At 43.0% G+C, this 18,175-nt stretch overlaps 1 protein-coding gene across 3 annotated transcripts in view; it reads right to left on the reverse strand.

The window, feature by feature from the left end:
* Positions 1–18,175, reverse strand: part of arid1b (AT-rich interactive domain 1B) — a 62,491-nt gene that overhangs the window by 7,825 nt on the left and 36,491 nt on the right. For 2 of the 3 annotated variants that reach the window (XM_060866262.1, XM_060866260.1), the window contains 10 exons: positions 13,901–14,144; positions 13,353–13,442; positions 12,141–12,314; positions 8,523–8,859; positions 7,902–8,030; positions 6,280–6,407; positions 5,639–5,745; positions 2,477–2,617; positions 980–1,189; positions 361–568 (listed from right to left, as the gene is read on the reverse strand). In XM_060866262.1, the coding sequence (XP_060722245.1) occupies positions 361–568; positions 980–1,189; positions 2,477–2,617; positions 5,639–5,745; positions 6,280–6,407; positions 7,902–8,030; positions 8,523–8,859; positions 12,141–12,314; positions 13,353–13,442; positions 13,901–14,144 (1,768 nt within the window). The remainder of the gene's footprint in view (positions 1–360; positions 569–979; positions 1,190–2,476; positions 2,618–5,638; positions 5,746–6,279; positions 6,408–7,901; positions 8,031–8,522; positions 8,860–12,140; positions 12,315–13,352; positions 13,443–13,900; positions 14,145–18,175) is intronic. The other variant, XM_060866261.1, reaches the window with a different exon arrangement.

Consider the following 18,175-nt stretch of genomic DNA (forward strand, 5'->3'; position numbering starts at 1 on the left):
CCTAAGGACGAGTTCTAGGTTGCTCTCGGGGTTTCTTCCTCATAACGTCTCAGTTTTTCCTCGTCACTGTCGTCAATTGCAAAATTTTATGGTTTTCAGAAATCGATTCAATTGTGATTTTTTTTGTTATTGTCGTAAAGCAGTGTTACAGAGATCAGCATGCAGGATTAGATCCGTCATGAGCAACCTAGGGCTGGAGAAGTGAAGGCAAACAGTGCTAAATGATGTTTAGCATGAGCAGATAATCATTTATGTGAAGAGTTTTAGGATGAGCATATATACATATGATGAAACTATTTTTAGGTTTATTTTATAAAGAAAATACAATTTGATGTTCAGGAGGACAGAGAGACTCATTACCCGGTGATGGCGGTTGGATCTTGGCTTGCTGCTGCTTCTTGCTTTCAGTGATGAAGGCTTCTGGTGGAGGTTCTTCACCACGCTCCACCTTACACTCATAAGCAAACAGGTACTGGATATACTGCTTCTTCAGGGAGCTAGCTGAGCTGCTGGATGTTCCCACGTTCAGAAGTGTGGAGAGCTCACGCCACTTCTTATTCTTATTCACCTGCACACAGTGTGGAGAGGTTGGAGTGAAATCTGGGAAATTAAGAAATGGACATGTACTAAATCTCACTTTAAATCACTGCTTCAAGCTTTCAGATTATTTGGGCTGTACAGGTGGATCAGGGTCCACTTTCCATGTGTCGGTGTATGAAGTCTTCTATCAAAGCTAAACACATCAGTCCCAGTGAAGGACAAGTGGCCTCTTTATGCCACTACCAGTAAAGGGACGTGGCTGGTGATTTCTCAATCCTAAATTTTATCAAGCGGCTCTATCGAAATGCTTTGTGCAGCTTTAAATGTATGAGATTGGTAATGATGTACAGAGATTCAGACAGATCTCGAGTCAAAAGGTAACCCTGAGACAACTCTAAGGTTGAGAAATATTCCACATGGTCTGGCTTCCTCCACTCACCATGGCCAGGCCTCCAATGTCCCGAGCACACAGGTACAGACGGCACAGGTCCAGGGGCTTCTTGCCTACAGCGGGTAGGTTGGGTACAGGTGTGCCCCTCTCATCCATGAAGGCCAGGTAGCGGTCCACCCAGGCCCTCCTCTCTGGCTCGTTCCCCATCTCATACAGGCGTGTGATCTTCTCGTTCGTCATGGTGGCAGAGTTCGGCTTCTACACAACACACACCCCCTCTGAATAACTACTCGGCTTCCTGCTACGTGAATGAATCACATTCTATAAAACATGCTGCTCAAATCAAACCAAATAATGATGACAGCCTTAAGAAAACATTCACAATAAATCATAATGAAGCACCACACAGTGAACATAAAACTCAGTGTGGCTTCTCATGAGAGCTGGACAAAATAGAATACAATATAACACAAAATCGGTACAAACCGGCCGTGGTAAATTCATAAATCTGATTGGCTTGCTGGCGATATTTTCTTATAGTCAGATGACTGACATACATTTTATGCTGCTTTCAACATGAGAAGACAAACAAAACAAAACAAAAAACACAATCATCATCGAGTAGTTAAAGCCAGTTAAAGAGTACTGTTGCTAAGCAACTGGAGAACACTGACACAGAGCGCGAAAGCTAAGTAAAAAAAAAAAAAACAAGCAGCAAACAAAACCAAGGCTAACGATTTAGCTAGCGGTTCATTTATAGGGAAATGTAAAGGCACGGTGATGATGGAAACAACACAAAATCATCAGGATGTTTCTAACTGTAGAACGGTCCGGTAGAAGTGATCTAGAATACACTTTTTATTTATTGATTTAAAATAAACCTGTGCTGAAAAATCTAACAATGCAGCATTTAAAACCTGATCTCCATTTACAGAAATAAATTGTATGTGATGTACAAATATATTTGAATACCTTAATCAGAATACTATTGCATGAATGTGATACTGTGTCCTGGGTTGTGCTGCTGATCCAGTGATCAACACGTCACCCCGATACTAACGCACCGCTGATCGTTGATGAAGCCGAAATGAATGAAGGTTTTAATTGTGGTAAACATGCAACGGGATGTGTCGTGTTAATAACCAACATGACAGTCTTCCAAACTGCTCTGTCCTGGAGACTTGGACAGAAAAACGGTCACAGTTTCACCCTGAACAGCTACTAAGCTCTGACACTGGAGACTCCTTTCATATATACTAAAAACCTTACTATATTAATAAAGGTAATGCATTAAATTGGGCACATTAGTATAAAATAATATAAAATATAAAACAAGAAACGCTGCCAGTATGGAGCGAATAGCAGCGGTATGAAAAACAGCACTGTGGTACTTATTAAAAACTAAAACCTTTAGATTTAAACATGAGCAAAAAACTAAAAGAAAAAAGGAGAAGCAGGATGAAAGCAGCGAGAGAGGGAGAGAGAGAGAGAGAGAGAGAGAGAGAGAGAGAGAGAGAGGAGTGTAGACGTGCTTGTGGCACTCACAGGACTGCTTGGGGTCTTTGGCCAGGCTGGGCTGCTAATGCTGTCACTGTCATCGCCGTGATTAGAGGACAGACTAGCAGGGCTGGGGGACAGGGGAGACGGGGTGGGGGGCTGAGACACACAGTGGGAGCTGGAGCTGTCCTGTCACAGAGAAGAAAAGAAGGACAAGCGTGCGTGCACACACACACACACACACAATTCCAACACAACCACCCAGGAAACCGGACACACACACATGACCACATGGTGAGAGACCGTTTATTCCTCATCCTTGTCTCCTCTCTCTCTCTCTCTCTCTCTCCTCTCTCTCTCTCTCTCTCTCACACACACACACACACGGTTGTACTAAACAGTTTTGCTGCAGAAGCAGCAGGCTGCTTGGCTTTTGTAGAAAGAATGCAGAGGCGAATAGAAGCATCTTCTATTTCTCTCACAGACACACACACACCTTGCACCAGTGCCAACTTCGTTAGCTAGCAATACACTAGCTAACAAAACAACTCGTTCTTCCAGGGGTTTCCAAAATAAACAAACAAGAAAAAAAAAACAAATTAAGAAATAAAAGAGGGGGAAATTAGCTAGGTTAAAAAAGGTAACCGAGGTGGGGATGTGCATTGGGAAAACCTGCACAACCTGGAAAATCAGTGGGTGAAAAACTAGCACACGTCCATGAATGCTCACTAAAATGTAAAGGCAAAGTTTCCTTCCAGTCAGGTGAGCCACATTCATTCATTTTATAATCCGTTATAAATATGGATCATTATAAGATAGTAATCAAACGCTCTTTAGCTTACTTAGAGCCAAATATAGCATAATAAAATCTAGCATAATAAAAGGCATAATTTGAATGCATACTTCCCTAAAGATATTGGTCCATATCGTCTCCCTAAAAGCAACGATTTAACCAATAGTATCCTCATAATATCACGCTACTGTAAACAATGACAGAAACCTGAGAGACATCGAGCAGAGCTTTAAGTTGATTCAAAGCGATCTGAACCAAACAGACTTCTTGTCTCCTGTAATTTAAGCTCATAGGCTAGGCTTAACTCTTGTGCTGCTAATTATTAAATCAATCTCTGTTTAACCTTTAGGATTTCCTACTTAGTTTAGTTTTCATGCGTAGTGAGTGCAAGACAGCTAGCTAGCGAGGATTGTTAAAATCTAAGCAGGTAACTTCGATGTTGTAATTGAAATCAACTGAACTGTTTTTTAAGTTCATTATAAAATCCTCTAAATCGTGTTTAAATGACTCGTTTGCTTTTGTTTCAGTGTAGTCGATCATCTCGGAAGAAAACGGTGAGGGTGGAAGTAAGGAAAGATCAAAACATGGCCACTATTGCATCTTGGGCAAAATGCTTAAACCTAAACTGCCCAACTAGAGGCCTGGATTGGTTTTGGACTGTGTACACCAAATAAATAAAGTGGAAGAGAGAGATAAAAATAAATAAATAAATAAAATTAAATTTAATAAAAAGTTTCAATGCTAGAGCCACTGTATTGATGTACGAGATAAAACTAACGTTTAACTTCACTGCCATGACACTGACCGAGTGCAGAAGCAAAGAGATGAGTGCAAAAAAAAAAAACATCATAATAGTTTCTTCTCACCTGCTGTGATTTAATATTAAATGTGAAGCAAATGTCAAAAAACGAGTCCAGACCGACAACAAATACTACAAGAGACAAGCAACAAAAAGTGAAGTTAATCAGAGAGAATGTGATCTGAATCTCTCATCCAATCATTGTTGTTCTGTAGAACACTGCAATTCCTCTACTACACGTATACAGAGACTGAATCAACTTCAAGCTTCCTATAAGTCCAGCTGTCTGTCTTCGGTTCTAAAGTAAAGTTCTGTCTAAAGTTCTGTCTTTGGTAACCTGGAAGTGAAGTCTGGACTGAAACACTGGGTTAGTGTGAAATCAGACTAACACGTCATGCGAATGTGGGACACGCTGCATTACCGCACACCACTAGCGTGCTGGTGATGCGTCTTATATTAGAATCTGGCAACAGAAGCTTGCACAGAGTCTCTCAGTCTCTCTCGGCGAGGAGGTCAGACACAGAATAACGTTTAAACGTGTACAAGATGATGTGCTGTTCATGGCTTCATGGGTAAAAGAAGCCATTATCCAGAGTGACTTACATCTAACTCATTTGTACAACTGAACAGTTAAGGCTTGAGCTTTGTTTTCCAAAGGATTTGTTGCTAATGTGCTCAGCAGTGGCAGCTTCGTTGACCCAGGATTATACACTTTAACCACTGAGCTACAATTTTCCTACAAGCGGTAGAGCATGAAGGCTGTAGTGTTATATTCTTTTACATTTACAGCATTTAGCAGACACCCTTAGTGATTTTTTTTTTTACTTCAATTTAAACATCTGAGCATTTGAGGGATAAGGGCCTTGCTCATGGGCCCAGCAGTGGCAGCTTTGCAGAGCCGGGATTCGAACTCATGACCTTTCGATCAGTAGACCAATGCCTTAACCACTAGGCTACCCTATAATTAACACAAGCAGTTGTTTTTCAACCACTGATCGCAATTTATGGCCAAACAATTGTAGAAAATTGTTCCTTCATGTCTTGTGTTCTTACAAGAGGACCTGACGAGCTAATTTCCAGCAAGACGATTCGTTGCATTTTTGTTTTCTGACAAACAGCCCAGCTGACGTGTTGTAAAGTTCTAACTTTAATCATATGAATGAAGGTCTAGTGTTTTGTTTTGTTGAGAAGTGAAAGAGTGAGAAAGAGCACACACATTATATACAAGTAACAGCTGAGATCTGTTCTGAATGCCAACATGATCAGAGTGTTAACACATGCAGGTCAGCTCCAGCCATCTGAGCAGAAAAGAACTGCATCTCCACTGGTATACTTCAGGAGGTTAGGTTAGTGTGTGTGTGTGTGTGTGTGTGTGTGTGTTTGGGTTTGGTCTCTTGTGAAGCAGGACAGCAATGACTCCTTTAGCTAAGCTAAAGCCGTGCCACAAGCCGGGAAAAAGAAGGGCGGTTGCAGAGTGAAGAGCTGCAGAGTATTCCCATCATTCAGAGGTTAGAGACATCTCTGATCGCCACACAAGACAGTGATATAAACCAGAAATAGAGAAAGACGAAGAGAAAGAGAGAGTGAGGGAGTAAAATAGAAAGAGACTTGATTATACCTTCGATTTTGGTGGTTCGTTGCCAGCCATGCTGCTTTCCTCCTTCTCTGCTCTCTGTTTCGGCTCAGTGGGAGGCATGCCGTCTCCGGGCCCCATGGGCATGGGTCCTACACAACACACACCCACACACACACACACACACACACACACACATCACAACACTGTCGTGCAGCGGCTTTATAATATGATGACTGGATTGCTGAGATTCTGTATTTCTGCGGCTTTTGATTAACATAATTGGTAAACAGCAGGCAAATATAACATAGAAATATGTATCTAATATATATATATATATATATATATATATATATATATATATATATATATATATATATATATAAAAATGTTATGTTCTGCTGTTGTACAAGACTGTTGTTCCTGGGCCGGACATGTACTGAGGTGAGCGTGTGATGATTCAGATGTGTAGTTTGCATAACAGTAAACCTAAATGGTTGTAGCTCTAACAGAAACCAAGGTGTCACGGCTGATGGCATGTAGCATGACAAGTTTCTGTTTTTGGTTCACAGAGTTTAAAAAAATGTTTAAAAAAATCTGTCTGTTTCTCTTGAATTTTTAATACTGCCATATTATATGTAGCGTGCACTAATAAGACACACAAATGGAATCACTGTCACTCTCACCCGAAGGCATGGTGCTGTACGGTGGTCCCTGGAGGTTCATCCGGCTCGAGTTAGCACTCTGTGGTGGGTTGTAGGGGCCTCCGTGACCCATTCCACCCATTGAGGGCCCACCTTGGTACCCACCGGACCTAGAGACCCCGACACAAAGAGCGCGGACTTTATTACAGAAGATAAACGGCATTAGTATTACATGATCCTGTTAATACGCACATGTGAAGCAGTAATAAGCAGTAAGTTTATAACGGTTAGAACCAAGGAGCATGAAATTAGGCTTAGTTTGGCTTAGAGCGAAGTGTGTTAACGGCTTCGAACGGCTCCAAATTCTATAAGAACTTCCGGCTGATCAAAAATAAATAAATTCATTAAAAAACCAATCAGCCACAGAAGGTTTCACATAACCTGAGAGGAAGGAGATGTTTGCATTGTAGAGAATTTAAACAAGGCTGATCGTTTATCCAAAGCATTTCCACGCACCTGAGGATTATGGCTATTTGATAAACTCTGTCTAGATGAGTGACAATCACAAATCATTAAATGTCACAACTCTACAGTAACTTAAAGGTGGGGTGCACGATGTTTGAAAGCCAATGTTGACATTTAAAATCACTAAAACAAACACACCCCTAACCCAAATGGGTGTCACCCCTGTTTTCATAGCTCCGCCCACACATACATAGGTAACCCAGGCAACCATTATGGTGGAACCTGCTGGGGCAGCTGGCTGAGGGGATATTTTTATCAATAAATGAACACAATGAGTAATACTATGGTAATACAAATGTGTTTTTATAGTACTGTGTGTTGTACCGTGAAAGGTTTAGCTCCGTTTCACGCGGAAGACTTTCAGTTCTCTCCAGTGCTGGAAAACTGATCCTATATTAACACGGGTCCTGCTTCTTGCCTTATCGTAAGCCTTTCATCGCTTTTCATTTTTATCCGCCATGTCAATGTTTCAACAGCTTTCTGCTAATGTCAGACATGCGCACTTTACACACACTCTGCCGCATTGACAAGACATGCACCTTTCTGCTCATTGGCTACACGCTTGTTTTGTTTGTCGGCCCGACTCAGTTTTCTGAAGCATTTTTCAAACGTCGTGCACCCCACCTTCAAATCTCCTCTGATTTGATTGTTGTAGGTTGCCTTGATTCAATACATTTGTAGCCCCAGTAACAGGCTAGCTCACAGCCCCCTTAAACAACCCTTCCTCTTATTCAGCTTTGTTTTGTTGGAGGAAAGAAAGCAGATCATTCAAAACGAAACAGGACAACACAAGTCTGTTGTTAAGCCTTCTGATTTAGTTCCTGTTATTCCGCCCTATTGTATATCTGTTGTTCATCAAAAGGGAACTGGACTTTGCATATGGCTAGTGCTGATACTCATATGGCTGCTAGGCTCGCTGCCACCTCTTAACATGTACATATAAAGCAACAGAGAAGAGCAAAGATCAGGCACCAGATTTTCCCAGTTAACCAGAAGGTTAGATGTGCTAACCAAGCCAGGTCTTTTGTGTGCAATACTTTCTTTGCGCAAGCTTAGTGTTATTCAGATTAGTGTTAGACGCAGCAGCAAGCTCACTGAAGCACAGGAAGCAGGCTTTAAGGTGCTCTGGCTGCACCTACCCATAATGCTCGGGCTGAGGCTGGCCTGGGTCGCTGGTGTAGAGACTGGTATGGGGCTGAGGGAAATGAGGGGGGGTAAAAGGGTTTGGACGTACCCCAGGATACACAGGGGACCTGGTATATGGAGGCCTGGAGCAGAGGGCAAGGGCACAACAGCCTCAGTGGTCATGTCCTCAGTCATAATTGGTTTGTATTAATGTGATATGTTGTTATAATGACATCAGGTTAAAAACACTGGTCAGCAGTAGGCATGTACTGATCATCAGTTATACTATGATACATGAACATGACAGTGTGAGTCGGACTCATTCAGACAGAAGTAAAATACAAGACATTTTAGATTATAGCACTATTCAACACGAGTCCGTGCGGATCAACTCACTTCTGAATTTTCATGCACTGTCAAACTTTGGCAAAGAAAATGTACAAGTGTCAGGTCAATAATTCTGTTTTCTGGACAGCAGCTTGGTGGAAGCATGCTGAAACATTTAATATCAGCACATACCTTGTCAGCAGTCCGTGTGTATTTTCTTGGACGCTGAGCTACATCACAATGTGATGAACATCACGACTCTTTAACTGTTAAAGTTCATTTATTGCCGTTACAGACGGCAAGTTTACCTAGCCGGTCCGGGTGCGTGGGGGTTCTGTGGTGAGGGAGCAGCGCCGCTTTCGTGTGGCTTCCGGACGCTTGTTGGCGGAGGGGGGCCCATGCCGGGCCCTGCAGACTGAGGCATGCTGGGAGACGTGGGCGCTGCACCACTGGAGCCTGCTGGGTATGGACGTCCTCCGCCCGGCTGAGCGGGACCCCTAGCAGCAGGCATCGAGCCACAGGGCTGTCCGGGGCCCTGACCGTGCATGGGGCTGCTGGCGTTCATACCTAGGCTCATCCCAGGCCCGGGGCCACTGTAGCTGGGGCCTGGAGCGCCGCCGTAGCTGGGCAGACGAGGATAGTTACCTAAAGATAATGCAAAGAAAAATATTTACAATTGGGTTCTTTGACAGAATGAAATAAAGGATAGCAAGATACAGCAAATTTTCATCTGCAATATTCAGAATTAAAACGCATTTGGACTAAAGATAAAGACACTGATGAAAATTAGTTTGACTTCAGTAACTGTAGAAACTTTTCATTTTTTAAAATTTAAATATATAAATATATATATATATAAATATATATATATATATATATATATATATATATATATATATATATATATATATATATATATATATATATATATATATCTTAACAATGCACAATGTCACAAAGCAGTTTCACAGAAATCCAGATAAAAAATTTCAATTGACCTTTTAAATGTATAAAGTATCCCTTTATAGATTGTGTATCAAATCTGCATTTGTACAATTTTAACAATGTGAATAAAAAAAAAACGGCCATGGTCAAACTTCGACGTGGACTGAGAGGCGGCAGCCAAAACGGTAAGTAACGTGTGATGACTCTCACCTGTGTCTTAATACTGTTTACTTTTTTTTAATTTTTTTTTTAACGTTCATTGACTCCCGTAATGAGAGAGAGTGATTGAGCGGCTGAATCATGCTCCGCACACACAGACATGGTGTGAACCTGATGCTGTAATAGCTGCAAGCTTCTGTTGCACTGCTTTAAAGTTTTGCAGCGTTTTGGGGGAAATGCGCTGAAAAGTGTGGACGGAATTAACCCGAGCCGGAGCTCAGCTAACGTTCCGCCTGTCTCCCGAGTCTTCCTCCACACCCTCACATGCCACAGCTCTATGACGACATAAAGGACACGCAGTTATTCAAAGCAAATGATGCATTTAAGCATATAGTGGAGAAAGCATAAGTTTCAACAGATCTACTGTATATAAAGTGCCTAAAAAGTAAATGAGACATAAGCGAATTTAATTCGATTACGTATAAAACATGAAAAAAAAATACATTTTCGCTTAAAATTCGCTCCACAAAATTCACAACATTTCCAACACGCGTGAAAATCCAGGGAAAAGAAAAATGTAAGTGCAGACACATTTTACGTTAATGAGCACGGAGCTACTTTCTCCCTTCGTTCTCAGACATAAAGACACGTCAAGCTCTGCAGGAGAGGAGATGGAGGCGGCAGCGCAGGGCCACTTTGTCAGCAAGTTTGTGCGGTGCTGAACGGACATTCCACACAACGACTGTGGGGCCGCGGCGTCACCAGTGAGACGCTTCTTAATGAGGTGTGCCTGCTGCTGACGAGCTACAGGGGAGACATGAACGCAGGCTGCTGATTGCTCAGAGAACTGAGCGTGGCTGCAAGTGGACTGAATCCTGTAGTAATGGTGAAATCATGTGCATATTATTATAGATGAAAATTTGCCAAGCGGCATTTCAGGCTCTATTAGAGCAGGATTTTTTTTTTCCGCTCGGGCTGCAGCTGTTAAAATACAGACAGGAATCTGGAATTCGGTGAGCCGCCTGTTTCAGGAGTCCCACAGGAAATCAGAGGCTTTGGCATCTCTTCCTCTTCCCTGAACAGAAAGCAGAAGAAAATGCTTTTTGACGTCATGCAGGAGTTCTAAAAATATATGAAGCAGGTCAAGAAGCTGCTATTTTGTTTCCCGGCGCTGTAAATATTCCACGTCCTAAACCCTAACAAGCTTGTCAAGTGTCTGCTGTTTTATCCTTCCAGAGCATGACGGGCCCTCGAGCACTGCCAATTACAAGAGAAGCTCTGCCACATTCAGCCGCACTGCGCTGCCAATCCGAGTCACCGTAATCTCACGATACCCAGGGGAAGCGAGAGATCGGTACAGCTACCTCGCCTCCGACACCTGGAGATAACCTCTGAGCCCTGCGCCTCGGTTTTATTCTCACCATGTCTGCAGCAAAAAGTCTCACTGAAAAGCAGTCCTGGAGTCGGCGTTCCGATCAGTCAATCCGTCCCCACTGAGGGGGAAACAAAAGCAGGCACTGATGCCAAACAAAGTAAGACGGGCAGCTTACTTTTCCTCTACATTCTGAAAGGACATGCAGGATTTTAGCCTGGTCCCGAGATGAAGACTGTCATTCACGAGACAGCATCTTCTCTTACTTATTATCACCACATGTCAAAGAACTTAATCTTATTAACTTCTCTGGACCAGACCAAACTTAGACAGAAAACGTTTTAATGCTCGGCTTAAATATCCTGGATGTCCTGGGGAAGTGACGATTAGGCGGTTCTTAATCATGATTAGTGACAAAAAAGTAGCAAAACCTGTACGATCAGACTTACATTTTCATTCTAAAATGACTCTCTAGGCTCCCATTTGAGTCTCAGTATTGTGCGAGATAGATAACTAGGTCATTCAGGTAAACTTTTTTTTTTTTTTTCAGCAGTAACAGCCTTTTAATGTAAATGTATCTTATTCAGTACCTCTTCAGGGTAATGCTATTTTATGGTATATTTAGCAAACATGTGCCACTGGCAACCCTACTGTTAACTCCTCTATACTAGCCTGCTGTCATCGTCCCCCAAAATGATTAAAGGCCCTCTGATTTTTCTAAACATAGAACAACCTAAAATGGACCTTTGGGTAAATCTGGAAGATGGATTTCTGTAAACTGCTTTGTGTTAAGAATCGAATGAACACCCCATTTTAGCTTGTGAACCAGCTGACATTTTTAAAATGGTCGATGGAAGTGTGAACACTTAGTATGACATCCTAAAGTTAGGCTACTTTTACTACTATTATTATATAATAGTATAATTACTATTACTATATAATTACTATTATATACTACTATTACTACTCTATATATAAATCTAATATCGGTGTATGGCATCAGCAGTCGATTTGTGTTCCCGATGAATTATATAAGCCGGTTTGGAATGAAACGAATGCTCCAACTGACAGGTTTTTGATTCTTTTTACGGATAAGTAAACATGCGGTACTATCTGGTTGGCTTCTTCATGCTCGGCTAGTTCGGCACATCCGTCAGGTAGTTGTGTTTCTGTTGTCTTGCGCCAGCTGCCAGTTAAACAAGTGAAACCACAGGACAACAGGGAGCATCAATCAGAAACGGAAGGCAGCTCAGTGACATTATGAGAGCGCAAAGCAGGGCTATTTATTACCACACGCATGATAGATTACTTCCCGGTCCTGTTCGGAGGGACAACACAGCTACCTGCTTGCGTTTTTCGTCTGTGGACTCATTTTTAAAGGTCATCCAAAACTTTGCATCTGCTATTCTCGTCACTTCAGATTCCGTTCTCATATTTTGTTCTGCGTTACCTGAAGGGCCGTACTGCCCACCCTGGGGCCCGTACCCAGGACCGCCCTGCTGGTAAGAGCCCACGCTATGGTGCAAGGGGCCTCCTGGGGATGGGTGAGGGGACATGGAGGGTCCAGGCTGCTGGGGGCCAAACTGAGGGCCAGGGCCACTGCGCTGCAGATTTGAGGCAAATCCTAGGTGCACAAAAGCAAATAACATAAAAGTCAGGGGCAAAACGTGCAGGTTTAGGAGTGTTTCTAATTCACACTGTACAGAAAGCATATTTCTTAATGAACACAATGACTTTTGTGGTGAAACCAAACACCATGATGATTATTTATATTTATAATGGTGAAATTATGCTTGTTTTTCTCTCTAAGAATAAAAGTGGCTTTTAGGACAAGGCGCGGTTCTGAGTTGTGGCTTATTTGTGGATGGAGTAGATGATATTGCGCTATAATTTCCTCTTAAAACTTATGACTGATAGAAATCCCAGTTTACTCATTAGCCTTTATGTCCTCGCTTGAAGTTGAAGATGAAAACAGAGTAACCAGAACGTGCAAACTCCTTCGTCCTGAAGACGTTCCCATGGTGGAAAACTTAATAACCGTTACAAAGCCACGACACCTGAGACTCTTTCCATAAATGTTAAATAAATGACTCTTTCCAGAAAGCTTCACCGTGTCAATGATGATGTGTCGAATTGCTCAACACTTTCTTGAACAAAGATTCAAATGGTCCTGATTTCAATAGGACAGAATTCTTTTAAGCATCGAACATGACTGGTTCGATGAAACCGTTTTTGTGAATCGTAAACAAGATAATAAATTTGTCCTGGAATCTGCCAGCATGAGGATTTTATTTATGCTCCCAGCTTGTGTGCTATACGTTTCCACATTTCCCAGCAGTAGGATGACTGGGGCTCAACCGCAAGCCATAGAAAAGCTCAAATGTGATGTCATGAGTCAGCGCACTGGAAAATTTCTAAGCCACTATGGATTGCACCCAACGGCAGCTGGCGGATGAAGCCATCACAGGTGTTAATATGTCACACAAATGAGGCCATTTATCTCAAGTGGCAGTGGAGAGCGCACGCCTAGAACACATCGAGCTGAGACAGATGACAAATATACACAAGTGACCATTAGGAGGCCTGTTACTGCTGCTGTAGGGGTAATAGGTATGTGTGTGTGTGTGTGTGTGTGTGTGTGTGTGTGTGTGTGTATACTCACCCCTCTCTTGAGACATGGGCGATTGACTGAGGGTTGAATGAGAAGCCACATCTGATACATTTCCTGGTGTTTGTGGGGCTATCTGTGTACCTAAAACACACACACCTGAAATTACCTGCAACAGTCTTTTGTTACTGAAATATCCCAAACTTGCTAATGCACTTGTGTATGTCTGTGTGTGTCCTTTCCAGTCTGTTCACTATGAGGCTAATGGTGTGGCCAGCAGGAGTGAAACTTCGAACAGGCCTCCTGCGGCCCTCGTTAGTGACATCCGGAGCAGGGAGAGCGAGGACCAGACAAACGCTCAAGCTAACGACGACCCACACTGAGGGAGAGGCTTGGTGGTAAAGTGGCTCCAAACGTGCTAACAGGCTTTTTAAACTATTTTAATGGCCAGTGTGGGAGTTAGCAGGGAGTCCCATCTCTGTCTGTCGAAAGCGCGAACAAGATTTTCCTCATGCCAGAAATAAGAGGACAGCAATGTGTGCACTAACAAGGCTGGAAGAAAACAAGTGACTACACAATAATACACAAACACAGTATACTACCTGGTACGCTGGCAGGTGATATGGGTCCGGATCGTGACTGGCTGGAGCCCACGGGCGAGCCGACCGGAGAAGGCGAGGGTCCGCTGCGTAGGCCAGAGAGACGGGGCGACGCGTGAGGGGAGAACGGGGACTGCGCCGTGTTGCTCTGCTCACCTTGGCTGCTGGTGGAACCCGAGGCGCTGACAGCTGAGCTCAGTGCTGCCTCTGTCCCGGTCGGGAGGTCGTCTATGGAGCCTGACAGGTCCTACAACACACACAAACATGAAAATCTGACACTTCGAGACATGAAGTCGAAACATCTCACAAAAATAACAAAAATACACCATCAGCCAACAAATCAGCACCATAACACCTAATCCCATCACAAATATCTCAAAATAAACAGATTTAACGTGTTTCAGGGTGGAGTTTTCCTTTAAAAGTTTCTAAAGCACAGGGTGGGGATTATCCTGCCTCTTTGAAAAGACACACTATTGACTATAGCGACTCAGCACATTTAGAAAACACTCTACGGAATGCTAAGCACGCTCAGAGGTGTGCAGCCCGAATTAGCATCTGTGCCTGGCTGGATCTGGCCGAGGAGATGCTTGTTTTTGTGGGCCTGAAACCAAGGTCTTCGCCTCATGGGGCACCCGGCTTGCATCCAGGCACACACTAGTGCCAATGCTGAATAAAAGCGCGTCTCTAAATAACCTGCGTGATCTGTGGGTGTCGCTATTAGCAGGTCCCAGATGGAGAGGTGATGGCTGCTACTGCCACCGCAGAGACAGCTTCCATCCTAGACGACCGTCCTTTTCTCTCAGACAAGCCCCGCTACTATTACCAAAATATTCCCTACCAGTCAGCCTACTTCTCTGCAGCCTGGATTTTCAATTTCCCCAGTGAACACACAGACTTCAGTGCAACCGTTTATTTCCACGTACAATGGAAAAAAGCTTGCCGTTGTTTCCCCAGCACTAGCGCTGAGGCTTATGGGAATCTGTGAGCAAACAGTATGGAAACCTCAGAGGCTTTACGGGGAGGGGGATGAGTTCACTCTGCCCCGCCGTCTGCTGCCTGAAACACTGAGCATGATGACCTATTTATGGGAAAAGAGCTCAAGTGCATGAGCTCAGCTTTAAGACCCACGAAGTGTTTCTACTGAGTTCCTGTAAAAACGGCCTACACATGATTTCCACATGACGTTGTGAAGGAAAGTCACAGAATCTATTTGTGTGTGTTTTTTTTTTTTTTAAATTACGAGCATTATAAATATTACTCGAAGAGAGCAAGATACAAAGACAGATTGTGTGTTATTTTGAGACGGAGATTTCTCCACTTATCTTCCTCCACTAGCTCCTCAACAAGATCGAAGATCAAGATTGAGAAAAGTTTCCTTAATTTAACTTTAATGAAAGGAGTCTCCAGGGTGAGAATTGTGGGACGGTCAGAAATAAAACTACAGCGTTGCGTTTTCCGATATGACCGGTTAAGATTAATAGTATGAACCTCATGAAGTAATAGTGATAGAGAGAGAAAACAAAAGAAAAAGAGACTGATGAGTGAGCAAGCAGTTATCTGCTATAACAGAAGCAATAATAGGAAGTAACTTGGTGACATTTCTTAAGATTTTATTGGAATCACAACACTCTGTTGTTGATTATTTTCCTGCAGCAGCACAGCCAATCACGTCTAAGACATCAGCATTAGCACTTCTTTTCCTGCCTGCATGATAATCCTTATTGTTAAGCTTCTGGATCTTTAATTGATGAACATAATTATTTGGTCTCCTTGACCATTCGAGCGTTCTCTTCCTCCCCGATATGAGCTAAGGAGGAGGAAAAAAATTAGTGCACAAGTACAGACCGCTATTTTTCTCATTGAGTGCCGGTCTGGTTCTCCGGTGTAAATTTAGGCAAGGGATCAAACGTACGTGCTTGTCCTTCGTTTCACAAGCCAGGCGCGTCAGAACATCTCCTCCGTGACCAGGGGTGTCACTAGGCCCTTTTTAGATCGCTTCAGTCCCCTTTAAAAACGCATTTGAAGCGGCGACAAGCTGCGGCAAGTTTCGGCTCCTCCCCTGAACTGAGTCTGCGTGGATTCAGCGCGTTTTTCAATCCGCAGGGACGCCGAGCAGAGCGAACATAAGAGAGTACAAGGTGTGTGCTTTTATTGATGGATTGCTATGATATGACATCTGCATCGGTGCAGTTCATGTAATTGCAGTTTACTGGACCAATACACAGTTCGGTTTCTCATCCAGTGCGTCTTCCTGAGTTCAACTTCAGCCCTTATCACAGTGTGATAGTTGTTTTTTCTTCCAACAAAAATGAAGCGATTAACACCCATGAAAACATACTTTAGAAAACGACCATGATTTATTTTGATTGACCTTTTAAAATGTAAAACATATTATTGTGTATTTCGGCATTACAAATATGCAGCCATGCACAGAAATGATTAAAGACACACATCATTATATTGTCTGAAAGCACTAAATGGCACAGAGAGAGAAACATCATGGAGTTATTTTGTTTTGTATTATTAAACATAATTTTAATTATATATATGAATCATTAGTGTATCATGATACATAAATTAGAGTAATACAGGGAATACAATGGAATAGTGGATTGCAATAAGGTTAGTAGTATACAACCCTACCCTGGGGGCTGAGCCCCCCTAAAATGAAAATTCTTGAATCGCCCCTGTCCGTGACCAATTAATGCTGAAGAATAATCAGGGCTAATTCAGGGGCGAGGCTCGAAGCTGAGAACGTGTGAGCAGAAAGCGTAGCTAAGGCTCCATGCAGACCTCGGCCTGAATACCAAACACGTACAAATGCCATGAATAACCGCTGCTGAAATTTCCTTTTGTTTCCGTGCCGAGGCAGATCTGGCAATTTGTGCGAAATCTGACAGCGCTGCAATTTGCGCCGTGTCTGCCTAGCACGAGAAAAGCCGTGAATTTCAGCGGAGCAATAAAGCGGCGAGGCTGTGAGGCGGCGTAATGGCGAGAGGCCGCTCTTCTCCCTGCTGCGAAGCCCCGCGACCCGAGAGCTGACTGACATATTGAGTTTGACAAGAGAGCGAGAGCGCTCCCCAGACACAGAGAACGTGCTACGGGAGGTGAGAGAAATGGAATCAGACAATCGCAGAGTAGAATGAAAGATGGAAAGCGGAAAAGGGGGGTTTAGAATAATTCATACATGTATTCAGGATTCAGCTACACTCTACTGCTGAAAGTAAGATGAGGACTGAAAGCGCACACAGCCGGCATGAGGCAACGGAAAGCAGATGGAAGAGGAGATCGGGGCCTCGGCACACACTGGGAGTATTTACTTGCTTAAGAGTGTGTAGGGACGAGATCTCTTCTCTAGTCCTCTGCCTCGTAAGGACACAAAGCTGGGCTTCAAAGAAAGCAAAAATAAGAGCCAAAAAAAACCAAAAAAAACAAACAAACAAAAAAAACAGTTCGCCCGGTTTGTTTATTTAACGTTATAAAACCTCAGGTAGAAAAATACACAAAAATACACACCAACTAAAAATACAGAAAAAAATAATTAAAAATTTTAAATAATAGAGCAAAAAAAAATATATTTTGACACCAAAAAAAATCTGAATCTGTCGTTTTTATTGTTATTTTTTTTATTATTCGTAGGCTTCGTGTGAAACGCACTAGGATTCCACAATACCCCCCTTTTTATATTTGAAATTGCTCATTTTAAAAGGTCTCTCTCTCTGTGTGACTCTCTCTCTCTCTCTCTGTGTGTGACTCTCTCTCTCTCTCTCTGTGTGTGACTCTCTCTCTCTCTCTCTCTGTGACTCTCTCCCTCTGTGACTCTCTCTCTCTCTCTCTCTCTCTCTCTGACTCTCTCTCTCTCTCTGACTCTCTCTCTCTCTCTGACTCTCTCTCTCTCTCTGACTCTCTCTCTCTCTCTGACTCTCTCTCTCTCTCTGTGACTCTCTCTCTCTCTCTGTGACTCTCTCTCTCTCTCTGTGTGTGACTCTCTCTCTCTCTCTCTGTGTGTGACTCTCTCTCTCTCTCTCTCTGTGTGACTCTCTCTCTCTCTCTCTCTCTGTGACTCTCTCTCTCTGTGACTCTCTCTCTCTCTGACTCTCTCTCTCTCTGTGACTCTCTCTCTCTCTGTGACTCTCTCTCTCTCTCTCTGTGACTCTCTCTCTCTCTCTCTGTGACTCTCTCTCTCTCTCTGTGTGTGTCTCTCTCTCTCATGTAAACACTTTTAAACGTCATGCTTCCCTTAAAGATGGCCACAGCTTTTTTTTTTTAAATACT

This window comes from Tachysurus vachellii, chromosome 3 (assembly GCF_030014155.1).
Source record: "Tachysurus vachellii isolate PV-2020 chromosome 3, HZAU_Pvac_v1, whole genome shotgun sequence".
Lineage (NCBI taxonomy): Eukaryota > Metazoa > Chordata > Actinopteri > Siluriformes > Bagridae > Tachysurus > Tachysurus vachellii.